The sequence below is a fragment of the Mesocricetus auratus genome, unplaced genomic scaffold (genome assembly GCF_017639785.1).
Source record: "Mesocricetus auratus isolate SY011 unplaced genomic scaffold, BCM_Maur_2.0 Super-Scaffold_100676, whole genome shotgun sequence".
In the NCBI taxonomy this organism is placed as follows: Eukaryota; Metazoa; Chordata; class Mammalia; order Rodentia; family Cricetidae; genus Mesocricetus; species Mesocricetus auratus.
The window spans coordinates 54,749,765-54,770,465 of NW_024429266.1; the positions used below are offsets into that span (position 1 = coordinate 54,749,765).

General features: G+C 40.3%; 1 protein-coding gene across 6 annotated transcripts in view; it reads left to right on the forward strand.

Moving 5' to 3' along the window:
• The window catches only part of Ppp1r12b (protein phosphatase 1 regulatory subunit 12B), a 210,386-nt gene that overhangs the window by 141,429 nt on the left and 48,256 nt on the right, over positions 1-20,701 (forward strand). Inside the window, exon 1 of one of the 6 annotated variants that reach the window (XM_040737407.1) lies at positions 18,887-20,553. The exons of the other annotated variants lie outside the window; for them this stretch is intronic. Within the exon in view, the coding sequence (XP_040593341.1) occupies positions 20,452-20,553 (102 nt within the window). The 5' untranslated portion in view covers positions 18,887-20,451. Of the gene's footprint in view, positions 1-18,886; positions 20,554-20,701 lie in introns of those variants that run through there. 6 annotated transcript variants of the gene reach the window in all.

Here is a 20,701-nt window from a genome sequence, read left to right on the forward strand (position 1 = left end):
TTTCAGTACATATTTTAAACCAACTTAATGATATTCTTGAGAAAAGCATCATTTTCCACTTGAACATTCCTGAGACCCCATCATTACCATGATGACAGTTTCATAAGGTTGTCTTCAAAGCACTTGGGTTCAAGTCTTTTATCAAAGTAACAGTCTTCTGATGGCTTTGATCATAAGAGAGCCTCCAGGAATAATTGTTCCCCTTTGAGTTGGAGTCTAAGGATTGCCTTGATTACAAAAGTATTCATTTTTTCTGTTGATAGCATGGCTGGAGAGCCTTAACCATGGCTTAGGCTTAGCTAATACTAGAGTTCTAGCCCCATGATTGAGGTTGAAAGCTTAGTGTGGGATTTGAAGCCCCTTCTCAGCAAATGGAGTGTTTATGGATTTGCCCCAGCAGGAATGTTAAGCTTGTGGCACTAACAGATGTTACTTGTAGAAGTGCTATTTTATTTTAGATAGGACCTAAAAGATTAGATAGTTAAAATGTGAAGATGGATGGTTACAAGTTACCAGCTTTAAGTTTTCTTCTACCATCTTGTTGTTTGTCAATCAGGCATATTTAAGAACTAGATAATGGCCACTTAGTAGCATGAATCTCTTAATAGGCAAACCATAGTTTCATATCCAAGTGTGAGCCTTTATACTGCATAAATGTTTATGCACAAGTTCCCTAACAAAGTGTGGGCTTTTAAAAATTCTGGATTTTTTTATGCTTTAGAATTTGAAAAATGTTTTGTTATAAACTTAAACTCTTATACCTCATTCAGTGTCCATGGTTTCAGCTACAGAGCCAAAAGGAAGTGCATTTTAAATATGTTTCAGCTAAACCAAAGCACCATGGCCCATCACCATAGTCCCAGATACTTGGAGGCTGCAATTGCTTTTTGCCAGCTACTGAAGTACATACTGTGGTGTGGAATTCTCACTTTTACTATGCTTCTGAAAAACTTTTAATGTAATAGAAACGCTTTAAGAGAAAAGTAACGGAATTCTGGGACTTTGGAAAAGAAGTGCGGAGTAGGTGAGTTATGGGACTGTCTGCTGTGGGTGAATGGTAAGTTTCTCATTTGCTCAATTGTCAGGTATGGCAATTTGCTGGCTGCAGCCAGGGATTAGATGAGATTGAGTAAAAGAGACAATAAAGTATGGTGGTTAAACTTGAACTTGCACTGAAGATGTAGCTCATTGAAAATAGTTAAGCCTATGCCTGGCATGTGTCAGTCCCTTAGCACTGAAGGAAAATAAAAAAAATAAGCAAACCATTGGACAGAACATTATCTGGCATGTAGTTAGCATTGGTTACTTTAGTGTAGTAATGGGAGTGGCATGATGAAGAAATAGCAACAAGAAACTGGGCTGCTAATGTAGATGTTGGATCAAGAGATGGACAGCTACACAGTTAGATTCTCCACAAGAAATAGAGATTCTGTTACCAAGAGAAGAAAAAGAGATAAAGAAAGAAGATAAAGGAATAATGTACTAGACAGCCTATAACTACCAAGCAGTCCTGTGGGACCTAATCCAGAAGTGTAAGATCTGAAAGGTATCCAGTAGATTTGTCATTTGGGAGAAGGTGAGTGGAATGGAAAGGGAAAACACCACAAAATGATGCCTGCTTTTTGTGACTATCTGTGGGTAATGACTTTGATGAGTATTCTAATGCTAATACCCTTGTATTGGTCGACATTGACTTTGTGGGCAGACCTCCAAGATAGTTTGCTGTTTAAAACAATTCTGGGGCTGTGGAGCTTGCTCAGTGAATTAAGTGCTTGCATGAGGACTTGAGTTCGGATCTCCCTAGAACCCACAGAAAGTTGGCTGTGGTAGCACATATCAGCAATCCCCAGCATGCCTATGACACCAGAAGCCCTGACCCCCGCTAACCTGGCATGTGTAGCAGTGAACAACAAAGAAGACCTGTCTCAAACAAGGTGAGGACTGACACTCAAAGTTGTCTTTCACATAGGTACTCTGGCGTGCATACATCTGCTCCTGCACACGAAGTGCCCCCTCCCCCATACTGAGGCTAAAAAGTTTGAGCAGATCTGATCATTGTGTCATTTGGCTCATTGTGGTTCCATGCATGCCATACTCTAATTTGCTTCCTATCTAATATTCCTCAGCCACATTTTGCTTTCTTTCCTTGTTGACATCAGATAACAGACCCACATTCTTTCCTTCTCCTGTAAGGATGTCCTGACGGAATGGACGACATGCATGCTCGCACCTTAGAGGAGCATCCCACAGTAAGCTGTCACTTGGGAAGGGCTTGTTTGTTGGCTTAGTGAGTGAGGTGAAATGGTCATGGTTAGTCAGGTTCTCAGTATCGATAATACTTCTTAGGCCAACCCTCTTTTTGTTCTTGTCACTGTCCAGCTCAGGGTTACAGAGTCCTTTCATTGTCACAGCCTAATCCGGGATTGAAAAAGTCCATAAAAACCACTGTGCTTATTACTTTTCTTAAAGCTGTGACAAATACCTGTCAGAAACAACTTAAGATTTGTGCTGGCTCGTGTGTTAGAGGGTTCAGTATGTGCTCACTTAACTGTTTCTGATCCTTACCAGAGGCTAAGCATCATGGCAGTAAGACTGTGTGGCAGTGAAGCAGAAAAGGGGTAAATACAAGGGGCTAGTTACAGCTGTAACACCAGGGACATGACTGCATTTCCTCCAGCTCAGCCCACTTGCTAGTTTGTGCCACCTCCCAGTGACGCCATCATATTATGAATTAACCAAGAAATGAGTCACTGATTAGGGCAGAGCCTCCATGATCTAGTATCTGGAAACGCTATTACAGACCCAGGTGTGCTTCACTTATCCTAAAGAGTTTACCTTTTTTTAAGATTTATTGTGTATAAAGTGTTCTGCCTGCATGTGTGTCTGCACACTAGAAGAGGGCCCCAGATCTCATTATAGATGGTCGTGAGCTACCATGTGGTTGCTAGGAATTGAACCTGGGTCCTCTGGAAGAGCAGCCAGTGCTCTTAAGCTCTGAGCCATCTCTCCAGCCCCAGATATTTCTTAATGTAACCAGCACAGACCCCCAGACCACAGTTGTGGAGAGCAGTGTGTAGTTTCTGGGATCATCTAGATGGCTTCTGTGATGGTTATTCTTGGCTGTTAACTACATTCGGAATTCATTAAAACCTCAGTGGCTGGGTACACCTGTGAGGGATTTTTCTTAATTAAATCATTTGAGGTGGGAATATACACCTTTAGTTCAGGTTTTTTGAACTGTAGAGATCTGCCTTTAATCTGAGCCACACCTTCTGCTGGAAGCTTATATAAAGAACATGGAAGAAGGAAGCTTTTGTTCTTTGCTTACTTGCTCACTGGTAAGTCCTACTTCTGGATTCCAACGTCTGTTGAAGACCAGTTAAGACATCCAGCCTAGAGGACTGAGCAGTTATTGGATTCTTGGACTTCCTTTTGGTAGACAGCTGTTGCTTGACTAACTGGACCACAGCCTGTAAGCCACTCTTAAAAATCCCATATAGATAGATGGCAGAGGGGGGATAGTGGGGGATAGTGCGGGAGAAGAGAGAGGAAGATTCATCCTATCAGTCAGTTCTACTAGAGAACCCTGACTGACAGAGCTTTCTAAAGAAAAAGTCCTGGAAGAGCTAGTAGGGGAACCTTATCCTCGCAGCCCTTCCCCTTCCCACGTATGTCATCACTCTAGAGATATTTCACAAACAAAATTATGTAGCAGATAACTGTCATTAAAAAGCTAGACAGTGGAAGTTTTGAACTCCCTACTTAGCTATGAGTGAAAGCATGTGTTGTTATTTCGTGAATGAGCCTGTCCCTGCTAGGTTTTTAGATAGCTCCTAAAGAACTTCCTTTTCATTCTTTTTTGTTCAACATTTTCTTCCTGAAAATATTGTGTGCAGAGGGTTTTTACCCTCTGCAACCTACAGCTGAGCTTCAAGGAGCAAATTTGATTCATATTATAGTTAGTGTTCCTTAGAAAATCATTTCTGGAGGCTAGGTGTGGTAACACACACTAATCCCAGAATTCAGGTTGCAGAGACAGGCTGATTTCTGTGAGTTCAAGGCCAACCTGGTCTACATATTGAGTTCCAGGACACCTGGGACTATACAGAAAGATCTTGTCTCAGAAAAATAAATAAATAAAAAGAAAAAAGTCATTTTAGAATTGCTAATAAACATAAAAAGTTTGCAACCTCACTAAAAAAAAAGCATAAATTAAGACTATGAGGAAGATCTTTTAAAACTAATTGTAACAGACCAAGACTGAAGGATGTAGGTGTGAATATAGTAAATTTGGCATTTTCATCATCTACTCTTGGGAATGCACGTTAATTTCTTTGAGGAAGTAAATGGTCAAACTAACAGAAGCCTGAAATTGATCTAGAATTTCTCTTGATGGAAATGTATTTTTAGGAAATAGTCACACGGGTATAGCTACAAATAATTCTTTATACATAGAACATTCCATCACAAGGTGTATTATATATACACTTATCTCTAAATACTTGGTCATTCCAAAAAAGTTTGAGTACTTACTATGTAGAAGATTTTTAGCCACTGTTGAATAAACTGACTTGGTCCATTTAGCTATTTATGATAGTAGAAAAATTGGAAATAACCTAAATACCCAACATTCTGGCAGTAGCTAAGTTAGAAGTGATTTATTCATGCAGTAAAATACCGTGACTCATAGTTTGTTTTATCACTAGCCATTTGGGGCTTTTTCCTTGGCCAAGAACTCAATATAAAATAGCCCTCAAAACTAAGTTACAGATTGTGTTACACCTTTAATCCCAGCTCTCAAGAGGCAAAGCAAGTGAATTCAAGGCCAGCCTGGTCTACATAGCAAGTTTCAGGCTGGTCAGAGTTACCTGGTGAGATCCTTAACTGTCTCCAAAAAACAAAACAAACAAACAAACAAAAAGCTGAGTTACAAACATAATATAAACAGGATGAAGACTTATAATAAAATATTACTGAATGAACTGGATCCTAAGTCATAGATATGCTATGATTGCATCTGCATATCCCAGGCTGGCCTTGTGCTCTTTATCCTCCAGCCTCAACCTTCTGAGCCTTGGAATTACAGGCATGTGACGCCACACCTGGTATGACTGACTTATGTGGTCTGTCTTCTCTGAATGTTCTTTACTCCCTTGTTATTGTTGTAATTTGTCTTCATAAATACTCTAGTCCTGAAAACTTAGATAAGATTCCCATGAAAATGGAGAATCTTTCAGTGGCTTCTTTATGACTTGAATGAGAATTGCTTGGTTTTTGCTTTTATGTGTGTGTTCATGTGTGAGGGTACACAGGTATGTGCCTGTGCATGCATGCACATGTGTGCAGTGCTCAAAGGACACCCTTGAATGTTATTCCTTGGGTGTTTTCCACCTTTATTTGAGACAGAGTCTCTTACTGGCCTGGAACTTCACTAATGAGCTAGACCAGCTAACCAGTGAATACTTGGGATTTGCCTGTCTACTGCTGCCTGTCTTACCGTCTCTGAAATACCTGCCTTTTTATGTGGGTTCTGGGGATCCAGACTCAGGTCCTCAAGCTTTGCAAGACAAACACTTTCATGGCTGATCTATCTCCTAAGCCCCTAAGTGAGAAATTGTTGGATACTTTCATCTCTTCTTCTGGGGTGAAAATCCTGAACAGTGAACCTTTGTACCGTCTTTGTCCACACCATGCAGCGTGATAGATGCCACTTGCTGTCTCACATTCAGTGGTGTGGATGGTAAGACGTCTTTCAACGTCTAGTTTTTGTTTTAGAGATATAGGGTGTTTTTTTTTTAATGTATCTTTAAAGGGCTGTGAAGATTGCATGAGATGTGGTACATACTACATCGTATGTTGAACCACAGCCACACTTGTATGTACTACAAGCTGCATGCGTCATGCGCTGGTTTTTGATTTCTAACATACTCTTTCTGTTCAGGGCTCTGCTCTTACCCTGCTGCTCTTTGCTGTCTTTTCTGTATTTCTGTCCATGTAACTGCATGTGCAGGGCCAGTTTCCCCTGTTCCGTGAGTTTGCTGCATGCTTCTCCGTTTGTCTCCGTCTGTACTCTGATCAAGTCAGTTTGGGGTTTATTTATTATATTTCTGTTATCTTCCCAGCTGTCAGTGACTGCTCTTGTAGAGGACCCGGGTTCAATTCCTAATAGCCACAGCATCTCACAACTGTTGGTAACTCCAGTTTCAGGGGATCTCTTGTCCTCTTCTGTCCTCTCTGTGACCTCTTCCCATACACATAAAAATAAAAGTAAATAAATCTTAAAAACAAAACCCTTAGATTATGTCTATATCTATGTAGAACTTCACCCAGCTTCCCACATTGTCCTTACAGAATGGTGACCAAATAAAGCCAAGTATGTGGTGATTCTGACTTCCACCCGACTTAAAGATTGATTTCAGGAGTGTTTGGGGGTTTGCTTTAATTGGAAAATTATTTATTCAGCAGACTGAAGGATGGCAGAGTCAGCCAATTTCTATAACCTCACAGTCCCAAACTGTGAGGTTACAGAAAAACCAGTTGAAAAGGTGCTTTAAAAGTTCTTCTAGCCCGCTCCCTATTTTGCAGATGAAGAGCTGGGGCCCTCTAAAGGGGTGTAGTTCCTAATGCCTTGGTGGGGGAAAGTAGATGAGTGTTGTGAGTTCCCATGCAGCATTCTTTCCAGTGTGCTTATGGCTGGCTTCCAGGCACAGGACTGACTGCTGGTTGGTGCTTATGACAAATCCTGCTAACTGCACTGGTTCTTTGTGGGCTCAGAAAAGCACCTACTGCTCTGGTTCAGTCTGATTCCATTCATGGGAGGCAGTAGCAGGAAATGCACAGGAGGTTTGCGCTGTTAGTCTGCTGCTGCCCCAAGTTTCTTACCTTTTTAAAAATCAGCTTCCTGCTACTTTTGAATTTTTTAAAAATAAGTGTGATCTATTTCAATGCAAATTTTACCAAACCTTCAAGGAACAAGTCTACTTGTAGGAAGTATTTTGGAGACTCAAAAGAAGAAAACTAAACTGGGCATGATGGCTCACACCTTTAACCCCAGCACTTGTGAACCCCAGCCCTTGCCAGGCAGAAGGAGATATATCTCTGTGAGTTTGAGGCCAGCCTGATCTGTAGAGCAAGTTTTAGGACAACCAAGGCTACACAAGAAATCTTGTCTCAAAACAAAACAACAACAACCAAAAAAAAAAAAAAAAGGAAGATGAAACTAGAGTCCACACCAGGTTGTCTTGATTAGTGCTTACTTAGAAACAGTAAAAGGATCCAAGAAACAAAAACTGAGTACTTTCCGACATCTGACATTCCTAGGTGATGTGTTTCATGGGATGGAACCTAGGACTCTGTGATCTTTCTGTATGCTTAATCACAGACTCCATTGCTCTTTGATTGCATTTGCAATGGTGGACTTTAGGTACTTATTATGTTGGTGATGTGGAAAAGTTGCTCTTTCGTTTATTAGAATATACTAACTAAGCATGCAGAGATTGACTCATGATCTTAACTCCAGTAATACATTGTTACCATCACCCCAGTCAGCTATCCCAGATAAATAGCATGGCATGGTGCACCATACAGGCTGCTTAGAATAGATGGTTCACTCAGTTTAGCTTCTGCCTGACCTTTGTACTCAGCATAGTATGTGATTGTCTGTGTGCCACAGGCATCATGAAGCTCAATTCTTTCCTATATTGCTTGCTGAACAGCAGCTTCCAGGACTCTGATTAATTTGATTCCCACATTGGTCCTGTTTTCCACAAACATTACCATGCCTCATGAACGTCTCAAGTGGTGTTTCTTAGAGAAATGCATGTGTAGCTCTCACACTCTGCAAGTGTTTGCCTCAGCATGATTGTGTTTATATAGAATTACATTGGCTTTGCATTGTGGGAAAGACAGAGTTGACAGGACCATTAACTTGTGTACTCTGGGAATTGTTTCTCCCTCCCCCCATAGCTGGCTAGAGGAGTGCTGTTTCTGAATTATGATGTGGAGTTGAAATGTAACTTTTAAAGTATGTACTATGCAGAGTTTTCTTTACTTCCTATGAACCACAATATTCTGGAAACATCAGAAATATTTTTCTTTCAACCTTTCTTTCTTGTGATGGCTCCGGTATGTTGAACTTTGGTTTGGTTTTGTTTGGGTGGGCTCCCTGTATCTCAGGAACAGTAGAAAATGTGGGGGTTTCATACAGGCTGGCCATGTAGCCCGGCTGTATGTCCCAGGCTGGCTTGAGACTCACAGTGTTCCTGGCTTGACCTCCCAAGTGTTAGGATTATGGGTTGTATTGTGTGGCTGGCAGGTAGAAACATTTGCATCATCTCCACAGGAACAGCCATGTTTTTCAAGCCAGAACCAAAGCTTTAACCTGTGAGAAAAGTCTAGGGAAGAGCACACTGATCTTCATTAGAAATAGGACAGACAAAAAAGGAAATGTTCAAGCTTTTAATTGACTCAGAAAAACAGTTTAAGAATAAGAGAGGTTGGAGCATTGGCAGTTAAACCCGGCTGTAGCCGTACAGTAGCATCTTTATCTACTTTCATTTTTGTTTGGAGGTCTAGGTGATTGCTATTTTATTTGTCTCTCTTCTCTTTCTTTTTTGATGCTGTAAATTGAACCCAGGGCCTTGAGTGTGTTGGATACACACTCTACCACGTAGCTGTTCTACAGTACATGAGCATGGAGATAAAGCATGGTATACTGACAACTAATAAAACATATGTGTCAACAGTGTCTGCAAAGCAGAGAGGGTGCATGCCAGGTAACTGTAGCCGGAGGGTTTTGTTAAAGCACTTCATTCTCTAATTGTTGTTCCCACCACTTTTGGTCAAATATATAAGCTTTCAAGTCATTTAACAACATGTAAAATTAAATGAAGCTAATGACAATTTTGGAACTCGAATTTAAATAGGATTTGTAATTTATTTTTCAGTCTGAGATTATGAAGCTTCTGTGACTATAACTTTAAGTTACAAATTTTACCTTCCAAATACATGAGTCTAAGTTTTAGAATATTTTAATTGGCACATTATTTTGCCAAATATAGAGATTATAATACAAAGTACTTGTCACAGATATCTTTGTCCTAAAAATAGATTTTTTTCAGATTATTTGTGTATTTTTTGCACTGAAGAGCAGCAATCTAACCTAGGGTCTTGTACATCCTGGGCAAGCACTCTACCATTGAGCAACACACCAAATTCAAACGAATCCAAATTGTAATTCAGTATTGTGAAGATTTGAATAAGAATGACCTCCATAGGCTCATATATTTGAATGCTTGATAACCAGAGAGTGGATTTGTTTGAAAGGGTTGGAAGGATTGCATGGTGTGGCCTTGTTGGAGGAAGTGTGTCACTGGGAGTAGGCTTTGAGGTTTCAAAAACCCATGGCAGCCCCAATCTCCCCTCTCTCCCTCTCCCCATCTCTATCCTTTACCTATGGATCAGGATGTAGCTCTCAGCTACTGCTCCAGCACCATGCATGCTGCCGTGCTCCCTATGATGATAACAGACTAAACCTCTGAAACTGTAAGCAAGCCCCCAATTAAATGTTTTCTTTCTTAACAATTGCTTTGGTCATGGTATGTCTCATAGCAACAGAACAGTGATTAAGACAAGTATCTTTCTCCTTGACTTTTTACAGTGACTTGTGGTATTACATATGTATGATGAGCTGGATAGATTAAACTGTATAATCTCATGAATTTTGAGCTGTGCATGCACAAAGTCTCTGGATATCTATGCTTTTAACAAAAGTCTCAGATAAATCATACACTTTAAAAATATTTTTTTTCATTTTATGTGTGGTTGTACACATATGCATGCCTGAGCGCTATAGGTCAAGGGACAGCTTGTGGGAAGTGGCTCTCTCCTCTCATCATGTACATTCTGGGGATCTAACTCAGGTTATCCACTTAGCAGTAAGTTCCCATACTGAGCATCTCCATGCCCAGGCATATACTTTATTTTGGGTTTCATGACAAGGTTTCTCTGTGTAAAAGTCCTGGCAATCCTGGAACTCGCTCTGTAGACCAGGTTGGGCCTCGAACTCACAGAGATCTGCCTGCCTTTGTCTTCCAAGTGTAGGGGTTAAAGGCGTGCACCATCATCACTGCCTGGTTGAGTCATATACTTTTAAGATACTTACTTTTTTCCAGACAGAGTTTCTCCGTATTGTTTTGGAAGCTGTCCTGGAAATCGCTCTGTAAACCAGGCTGGCCTCGAACTCACAGAGATCCTCCTACTTCTGCCTCCCGAGTGCTGGGATTAAAGGCATGCGCCACCAATGCCTGGCTTAAGCTACTTGCTTAAGTGTATTTTTGAATTCTTTAGGAAACTGTAGCTTTTAAATCCCATTAAAAAAAACTTTTGTTGCTTTTAGTTTTATCAAAAAGATTAAATTTATCCTAAGCAATTTCAGCATTTTTTTTCTTATCAGAGTACAATGAGTATTTTGGCAGGCTAATTCTTTATTAGGATCTCTCTACAGTACAGAGGACGTGCAAATTTCCAGACTGACCTCTTAAATACCAATATGTCACCAGAGTTTATTCTGGCTCCCTGGCCCTTGTGATTCCCACCAAAAGAATTTAGACCAAGCAGAGTTTATATCTAGACTATGGCAGAATAAAGCAGAACACACCCTGAAGTGTAAGAATGGATGATGACCAAAGAGACCACTACAGAGAAGAGCACACTTAAGGGATGAAGTAGACAATGCCAGAGGGACCACTATGTTGATATTTAATTTGGGTAGGTGGTATGCCCTTTCTAAGCTGTTTTTCCGGAGGAACTGTGTCCTGTTCTGTTAGTTGAAAGGTCTGTTTGTTTTAACTCTTACAGAAGGACCAATGGTATGTCTTTGTTCTTTATCAGAACAAAGGTTCATGGCCCCTGGAACCAGGTTTAAATATCTACTCAAGGTCACCCTCAGCCAGTTTGACACCAGCTAGGCTATATAAGATCCTGTCTCAAGAGAAAAAGTTATTTCCTAATAATCACCAGGCAGTTCATGTCTTCTCCCAGGATCAGAGAGAAGACTTAAGTCTTATTCTTCTGACCATAATTAGTGACTATAGGTCACTGTAAAGTCCTTGGCTTGCAGGCTGTTTGAGTATGAGGCTGAAATCCAGTCCTAAAATCTTCCAGGCTGACAATAACCTAAATAGCTGCCTAACACTACCCTTTCCCATCATGTGACGAGTGACCTCACATATATTTACATGTCTCTGTAGTAAGCATTCTCTCTCCCTTGAAAACATCTACTTCCAACTTTACTGTTGTTTTTTATGTGAAGTTTCTAAAGATATTGAGAAAGGAGAAGAAAGCTAAATGTTCACATGAAAAAAAAAGTAGCTTTTCACAAATGCTTGCCTTTCTGTGCTGTTGCTAAATGTCAATTTAATTACAAAACATGAGACTCAGGACAGAGGATATGGTATTGTCCATAAAATTCTTGCTGGCATCCTGTTTAAAAAAAGAAGTAGCCGCCCTGTGAAGTGATGTGCTCATGTAATCCCAGAGCTGCTGAGTAGACGGACAGAAGGATCCTTGGAGCTTGTTGGCCAGCCAGTCTGCCTGATACACACATGCCCCTCATGAACCAATTCCAGGATGAGTTTGCAGAGTGATTTTCCTTAAAGGGCTTCTTTTCTTTTTACTTTTTTTTTTTTTTTTTTTTTTTGGTTTTTATGAGACAGGGTTTCTCTGTATTGTTTCGGAGGCTATCGGTCCAGCCCGGCCTCGAACTCACAGAGATCCGCCTGCCTCTGCCTCCCGAGTGCTGGGATTAAAGGTGTGCACCACCACCACCCGGCCGGCTTCTTTTCTTTATAATTTCTTACCATTAAATAAGTTCCTGAGATTTAAACTTTCACAATAGCACTAGGATATGATTTTTTTTAAACTTCATGACAACAAAATTGGGGATGTTTTATAAGCAAAAAAAAAGTTATTGTGGGCTGAGGAGTTGGTTCAGTAATTAGAGTACCTGCCATGGGAACATTAAGACCATTCCCAGAGCCCCTGTAAATGCTGGATGCGCATGACAACTGCCTGCAGTTCCAGCACTTAGAAGATGGACACAGACATCCCTGGAAAGCTGGCTGGCCACACTGCCCCATAATGTGCAGGTCTGGCTTCAGTTGAGAGAAACCAAGCAAGGAAGAATCCAACAGCAACCTTGAAACCACCACATACACACACACACATCCATACCCATTTACACACACGTCTACACATGTGTGCACATGGTTGTGTACACGTACACACGCTTCATCTGGCCAAATTTGTAAGCCCTGTTTTGCTTTTTCTCTCTGTGGCTATCTTTCCCCTTAAGATGACACAGTCTCCTTCCCTTACTCTAACGCCCACCAGAATGCACACAAGATTTTTAATGGTTGTGTTTCTTGGTCTGATTTTTTTTAGCTTTTATTGCCTTTTTATAAAGAATATAATCTGAAGCCCTTTATTAGTGGCTTATCTCTGCTCTGCATTTCCGTGCATGTGTAGTGAAGGGCAACCCTGGAATGATTCATTCCAAAGGAGTAACAAGGGCAAGAGATTCCTTTGTGATTAAATCCCTCATGTGCTTTTTCTCACCCATGAGCAGCTGTGTAGAGGAGTCATTATTAGTTGTGTGCTATCATCACTAATCTTGCCCATCCCTGCCAAAGGGGAGGATTTTTGTGACACATAAACCAAAGTAGAGGATTAAAATGGGAAAATAGAGCTGGAGAGATGGTTCAGTGATTAAGAGCACTTGCTTCTCTTGCATCCATATGGTGGCTCACAACTCTCTGTTACTCCAGTTCTATGGGATTCAACACCTTCTAGCCTCTGTGGGCACCAAGCACATGCATGGCATTTGTACATACATGTAAGCAAAGTACTCAAAACATAAAAATAAATTTTTAAAATGGAAAAATAGAAAGAGGAAATTGACAAAGAACCTCTTCCCTTCGAAACTTTTCATTCCCCTTCATCCCTCAAACATTATCTGCAGCCTTTCTAGATGCCTAGCAATAAAATGCCAGTATAAATGCACAGACCAGTGAATGACACTCTCACAGACACCGGGCCTCTTCTGATTTGGCTCTGTGCCATCAGAAGCTTTAAAAACAACTTATTTAGGCTTGGAAATGCCACTCAGTGTTTGAGTACTTGTGTAGCATGTACAAGGTCCTGGGTTCAAGCCCCAGCACTTCAACCAAACCGCAACAACAAAAACCAGGTTATTTGTTTAGTATAAGATCAGAAATGAGTATATAATATACAGAAGGACCTGGAGAGGTGACCCAAGTTCAACTCTCAGCCTCATGAAGCTCTCGCTGCAGAGAGTCTGATGCTGTCTTCTGTCCTTTGTGGGAACCAAGTATACACAGCCCACACAGACACATAGTTTAAAAAAATTATAAGAAATATACAGAAGTCTAGGGGCTGATTTTTTTAAGCAGTTAGGAGACTCTTTTGTAGTTATGTAAATCTTAAGATTTCTTATAATCTCTTTGGAGATAGGAATCATATTGAAAAGAACGTTATGCATCTCTAATTGTTTTTAGATGGATTAAAGGTGTCTGTGAATAATAAAAAAAATCTATCCATTGACCCTTATATTCGTAAACAGGCCTGAAAATGGTTGTTCTACATCTGATTCTTAGCTACAAAGAAAGGGTAAACTACTTAAACTACCATTCTTGACTGTTAATATTTGACTCCTCATCACCTTCCTAAATGTAAGTTAAAATGTATTATAGCAAGTCAATTTATTACAAACTAAGCCACTTAAAAGTTGATTTGCAGGAACAGCCAAGAAATTCTTTAAAGATGAAGTAATGTCTACCAAACTGTCGAGGGTCCCCTTAGGGCCCTGAAGACCTTTGCTGTCTGGAAGCTGTGCTCACCTTTCCTAGGGGACTTTCCCACTATAGTGGAGTACATACAAAATGGTAAAGAATTCTTTTGTTACTCTACCAAAAATAGAATAGTAGGTACACTTCTAGACCATTGGTTCTCAATTATTTTCATTGCTACTTCATAACTGTAATTTTACTACTGTTATGAATCATAATATAAATATCTGATATGGATATCTAATAAGGGACCCCCAAAGGGGTTGTAACCCACAAGTTGAGAAACACTGTTCTAGATGATTAAGTTTCAGGTTGAAAGATACTTCAAGAGAGTCAAGGACTAGACCTAGTTTCTAACTACAGTCATCTGACACTTACTGCCATAAACTCTGTAGCTCAAGCTCAGTCCTGACATCTCCAAAGGTGGCAGAACTGTCACAGGAGCACTGAAGAATGTGATCCTGCTCTCCTTTTCTATTGCTCTCTCTCTCTCTCTCTCTCTCTCTCTCTCTCTCTCTCTCTCTCTCTCTCTCTCTCTCTCTCTCTCTCTCTCTCTCTCTCTCTCTCTCTCTCTCTCTCTCTCTCTCTCTCTCTGTGTGTGTGTGTGTGTGCATGTACTTGCTCACACATATGTACACTCATGTACTTAACACTCCATGGAATGAATGAATGCTCACCTTCTACCTTGTTTTCAAGCAGGATACCCTCTTCTCCTTATACCTTGCTGCTGTATAACATGATCCAGGCTAGCTGGCCTATGAGCTTCCTGCCAGTTCTCTTGTCCCTCCCAGGTCCCATCCTACAGTGGTGGTGCTGGGATTACAGGTGGCACCACCACATCTGACTTTTTAGACTTGAGTTCAGGTCATCACACTTGTACAGCAAAAGCTTTTACCTGCTGAGTCATCTCCCCACCCCCTTTTATTTATTTATTTTAATTCTATATACTTTTTAAACTCTTCATTCCCTAATTAAAGCTTGAAAATTGAAGACAGAGGCAACTGCTGCTGTCCCCCTCTTCATATGATAATGACACTTGATTTGAGTTGTCAGCTGGTGGGGCATCTTCTGTCATAATTTAGAAAAGTGAGTTGGCATTCCCAACATTCTTTCCTTGATGTGATAGTAAGTACAAGTTCCTCTGGTTAAAACCTTTAATGGCAAGACTGACCCAGGTGACACACATCTTTAATCCCAGTACTCCAGAGGCAGGCAAATCTCTTGAGTTTGAGGCCAGCCAGGGTTACTAAGTCAGACTCTGTCTCAAAAAGATTTTAGTGACATTCTGGAAATCTTCGTGTTATGTACCATGTAAGTATTAGGCTACATTTGCATCTCCATGTTTGTGTGGCCAACAGTCTGACATTGGCCACCATAATATCCTCATTCTCTTGCCTCATAATAGGGTCTGCCAGATCCCACTTTCAGGACTGCTTTCATCTTGACTGATCAGATGTAATATTGGGTCACTTTTACTTCAGTGCACATACTCCTGCCAGTTTGATAGTTTGGAGAGTGGATGCTTATCCTTGTATTATGCCAGATTAAGAACTGCCCTTGCTCTTTTCATCAGCAGAAGATCTGTGCTGAGTTTTTGGTTATCAATGTCTTCATACCATCAACTTCAAACTTTTTGCTACAACTGAAATATGAAATACATTCTATATTATTCGATACATATTGTGTACATATATAAATGTGTTGTGTGCAACTAAAAAAACAGTTTCAAGAAAGTGTAACCCATTTATGAAGCACATTCAGAATTTACTGGTGTTTGCTTTTTATAGATCTGCATATGAGCCACTAACTTTATTTATGACCTATTAGTGAGTCTCCAATTAGAGTCATTGTACCCTCCCAAATGGTTGTCTGTTGCATTGAGAAACCCCATTCTTTGAAATCCTAGAGTCCTCTAAAATGAGAAGCTATTTCTCAAGAGTTCCCTGGAGCTAAGGCATCCCTTTGTCCTCTTTTCCTACCCCAGTAAGATGAAAGAACTAGACTTTTTTCTTTTTGTTTTGAAACAATTTCAAACCACATAAATATTTAAATAGGACAAAGAACTCTTTAGTCCCTTTGCTCAGTGACCAAATCGAATTCTCACCAGTTGTCTCAACAATGTCCCATCTAGTAAAAGGACCCAAGCCTGAGTCATGAACCTACCAAGTTTGTACTCTCTAGTCAGTTCTTCCTTGACTGAAGGAAAATAAGAGCCCAGTCATATCCCTTGGTTTATGTGTATTCAGTGTTTCACCATAGTCAGAACCAGTCTTATGTTTGACACCATGATGTCATTGGAGTGATGCTATATGTTCTTTTCTTTTCAAGCTATTTATCCTATTCCCTATGGTGTTACCTTTGGCCAATAGATTAAGATGGCATATACTGAGGTTCTCCATGGCAGAGTTCCTTTTGCTCATTTGTGATTCATAAATATATTATAAAAGAATACTTTAGGATCTTGTAAAAGTCACTCACTCATCTACTTTAACTACTGGTTTGAGATTCATTTCCTTTCTTTATTTATTGTGTAATCAGTGTTCTGTCTGCATGTATCTCCAGGGTTAAAGATTCTGACCATGTCAGAGAGTTGAGCAGAGGTTTAGCTTTCAGCCAAAGGTGTATGACTGTAAAGCCCACATGCTCTCTCTCCACAAGTATGACATTATGGGTGTCTTTTCTTTTGCTTTGGTAAAATATCTGCTGAAAAAGACAGAAGAAAGGAGGTTTATTTTTAGCTTGCCATTCCAGATTACATTTCATCATAGCAGAGGAATCAAGGTGATAGGAATTTGCAACGTCTAGTCACATCACATCCAACGGTCAAGAACATAGAGAATGGATACATGCATGCCTGCTTCTGCTCAGCTCACTTTCTGTTTTATAGGACAGTCCAGTACCCAGAGCTAAGGAATGGTGCCACTCAATTTAGGCTGGGTCTTCCCACTAGTTACAATCAAGACAGTCTCTAACAAACATGCCCACAGGCCAAGCTGCTCTGGTAGACAGGTCCTCATTGAGACTGTCTTCATAGATGATTCATGACTGTGTCACGTTAATGATTAAAACTAACCATCCCAGTGGGAGTATATTCACTGCTGGAGACCATCACCAGCAGAGCAGTTTGCCAAGTGTCACTTTTAATTTTTTTTCTTGATTTGAATAATAAGAAAAAAGAAAACATGTCTGATTGATTAATTTTTCCCTTTCAGTTTTGGGAGCATTTAGTCAATGGGGGACTTTGATCAGGATTTACTGTATAAAGGTTTTCATTTATTGTTCATGTTTGGTTTATGTCAACTCAAGCACAAACCCTTTATTTTCTTGTTCTTGTGGTTAGAGATTTTTGAACTGACTGCCTGGAACTCTTAATTCATTTATAGTCACCAACTCCTTCCCTTTATCTTACCTAGAAGAAGTTAAACAGACGACAAGCCCATCGTTTTGTCCTGCCTCGCTGAAATAAGTTCTATTTTAAAGAAATATCATCTGTAAGCGTAGCTCATGAAGTGTGTTTGTGGGATTTTCCTAATCAGGCCCTTTGGTTACTGACTCAGTGTGAGACAGAATAGTTTCAGTTAGCGAATGAAGAATTCTTGCCTGGGGAGGCAAAGAGGAGAGCAGTTCTTAATCAGATACCCCCATGCTGAGTGTCTTAAGGGAAAGTGTGATTATGCCATCATCGATGTCCTTGGCCAGGACGTTAAAACTTAAGATGAACCAGAATAGAGACAAAGGTAGATTGTTTGACTCTCTGAAATCCATATGAGAAAAATGGTATTACAAAGGTATAGGACTGAAAACTAGATTCTCTGTATAACTGTAGCCAGGTACATTTCCTTTCCGCTCTTTTCATTGGGACAGGAAAGATACTTTCATTTTCATGGTAGGATTAATGTTTTTTGAATCGGAAAGGAACAATGCATTTTTTGGCACAATTTAAGAAAATAAGTATGCAAAAGAGCAAGTGAACAAAGGGAAAGTTTAGATTCAGCTTTCTGGAGATGTTATCTCTGGCTCAGACTCCAATGTATGTCTGTGAGTGTTCCAATGTATGTCTGTGAGTGTCTCAGATACTCTACATCACCTTTAAGGCCTAGGTTTTCTTGAAGGCCTTGATTGGTAAGTAGGTGTTTTCACATCAGCGTTTATTCACCTGAACCAGCAAGGGCTCAGCCCCCAGTTTTACTTCTGCTCACTTCTGCTGCTTGTATATCTTTGGCCAAGTCATTTAACCTTTTGGAACTTGGGTTTCCTCATCTATTAGATAATAATATAACAATGTACCTACCTTTCAGCATGGCTGAGAATTGAAGATAACAGTGGATATATGGGGACACTTTAATATAAAAGAATTTGTCAATGTTAGAACGTCCTTAAATAGGCATGTAATATAAATGAGAAGAGACAAAATGGCCCTTTAAGAATAAAGGGTGTTTATAGTCCCTCTCCAGTTGCTAGTAAGTGTGAAGTTACTATGTAAAATTTAGAGAAACAGGTTCAGAAACCATGGCTGAGCTGTTTTTGCTGTCCCTTTAAAGAATAGTGTAAACATTCAACATATTGGCAGGGTTAACTATGTAAGATATATCCATAATATAAAATTCAGAGATCGAAGATCAGTAAAATGACTTCATGGGTAAAGGCTCAGGTTCCAACTTTAATAACCTGAATTCAATCCCTAGAACCAAAAAGGAACAAGCTCTCCCAAATAGTCTTTTGACTTACACACACACACACACACACACACACACACACACACACACCACTACCCACCATGGCACACATGCACTCATATCACAAAAAAATTCACAGATAAGAATTCTCACAATAACTGGCCTTTTAGATGGAGCCTATAATTCTAGTCTGTTTTAGGATTAACGAGTCTTAAGGAATTGTTTTCAGATTGAAAGTGAATCATGTATTCTTTATAAATTCTTTTTAAGCTGCGTTCATTAAATTAACGCACCCCCCCAAGTAGATGATCACTTTTGCTTACTTAGTTTTATAAAATTAGTGTTTGGAATAAAGAAGATATCAAAACAATCGAGGCAAAAGAGTCATTAGTTCCAAGGATTTAAAGGGGGAAAAGTATAAGTTTCATATGGAAAGGGGAGGGTAGGATAGAGTTTCCAAGAGCCTAGAGGGAAGTGAGCTGTTACTTTGGGGATAAATCCATTGGCTTAGAAAGCATTTGGCTTAGAAATGTTGGACAGTGTAGTGATGACAACAGAATGCAAGAGATTAAATTTGAGATGTTTCTTCAAGGCTAAATCCAAACTCCTTCAACGCCCAGCAAAGAAATTCCTTTCTTGTTAACTCTTAATTTTCTCTGTGCTGCTGAGTCCTGTCATCTTGAAGTTTTGAAACTGTCACTGACTAATTGTTTCCGTCCACCTTTGTGCCACTTTCAAATCTTCTTCCTTGCTGATTATGGTGACTTAAGAAACTGGCACATTTTCTAATAGAGACTTAGCCAATAAGATGTCTGGTCTACAGAGTTTACTGCATAGTGGGCCGGAGTTTCAAACTGCTGGCCTTTCTCACGACGCAAGAATGACAGGGCATTAAAACTTCACATAAAAGGCTTGAAGGTACTTTCATATTTCTGTCTGGGCTTGTTACTTGAGAGATATGAGAGTTGAAAATCACCCTTCTCATATGCAAAAAGGTGTTTAGAGAAATCAGTCTTGGCAGCTGCTGTCTGCTCTGGGGTAGTAACTCCTGGAGGGCGTGGGGTTGCCCCTAGGCATCCCTGCAGCCGCCATTCCTAGAAGCTGGCGCTTTCTTTTCCTACTGCAAGTGGCAACCAAGTTCTGGGTTGAAAGTGAATCCTTGCCCTTGGCTACTCTCCAGCATTCCTTGCTGAGCGAATGGGGATTTGGAATGTCAGAAAATAGAAGAGGGGAGGGGAAAGATGTGCGTATGACTCTGAGTGTTTAGAGCAAAGGCAGCTCGTCTGGAAGGACTTCGGAAAGCTTGACTTCCTCAGACTGCTTCCCTCTCAGAAACTTAGTTCCTTCTTTGTTTTTAGTTGTTTAACCTGACTTTAGCACAGTAGTTCAAACCCTTACAACCCTGTGGAATCAGGCTAAGGGAGGACAGGGTGGCTTCTGGACAACTTGTGCTTCTTCCTTCTGGATAAAGTGACAGTACTTGTCCCCCGACTCATCTGCAGCAGGATCCAGAGCCATCACTCCTCTGGGATTTAACCTGGAGTCGTCGGAAGCCCAGATTCAGGTTTTATTCAGAAGCCTACCTGAGTAAGAAGCGGCCTTTGGAAAGAATCAAGGATCCCGTCCAGGCATGAATGGTGGCATTTGGCACCCGCCTTCCACTGTGCACACTTGTGATTGAAGCTGAATTGAAATATTGATGGGACACGACTCTCAGACTCTGTAACTGGACTGGTTCAGAGCTCAAGACTATAATTTACAAGGCAGTTTTTATCCTTTATTTAGTTCTAGCCAGAGTCATCTTGTATCAACTCAAAAGGAGAGATTCTGTAAGAGTAAGCGACAGGGACAGTTCCCAGCTTTGTGTGAAGAATCGAGAGGTTGGGTGTCTGTCTACATCCTCGTGAACCATGTCCTCTTTATATACACGAAGTAAGGAATTCACACGGAATAGGAAATCTCAGTCTGATTCTCCCCCAGCATCTCCATCCCCGACTGCCAAGACATTCCGAGTAAGCATTTTTATTTATGTCTGATCATAGTTATGTCAAAAGTGGGAAACAGGTTTCCATGTAACTTGCATGTTGAGACTGAGAAAGGGGGCATTTCAGAATATATAGAAGTCAATTCAGGATTGACTTAATTTGCAAGTAAAGCCTC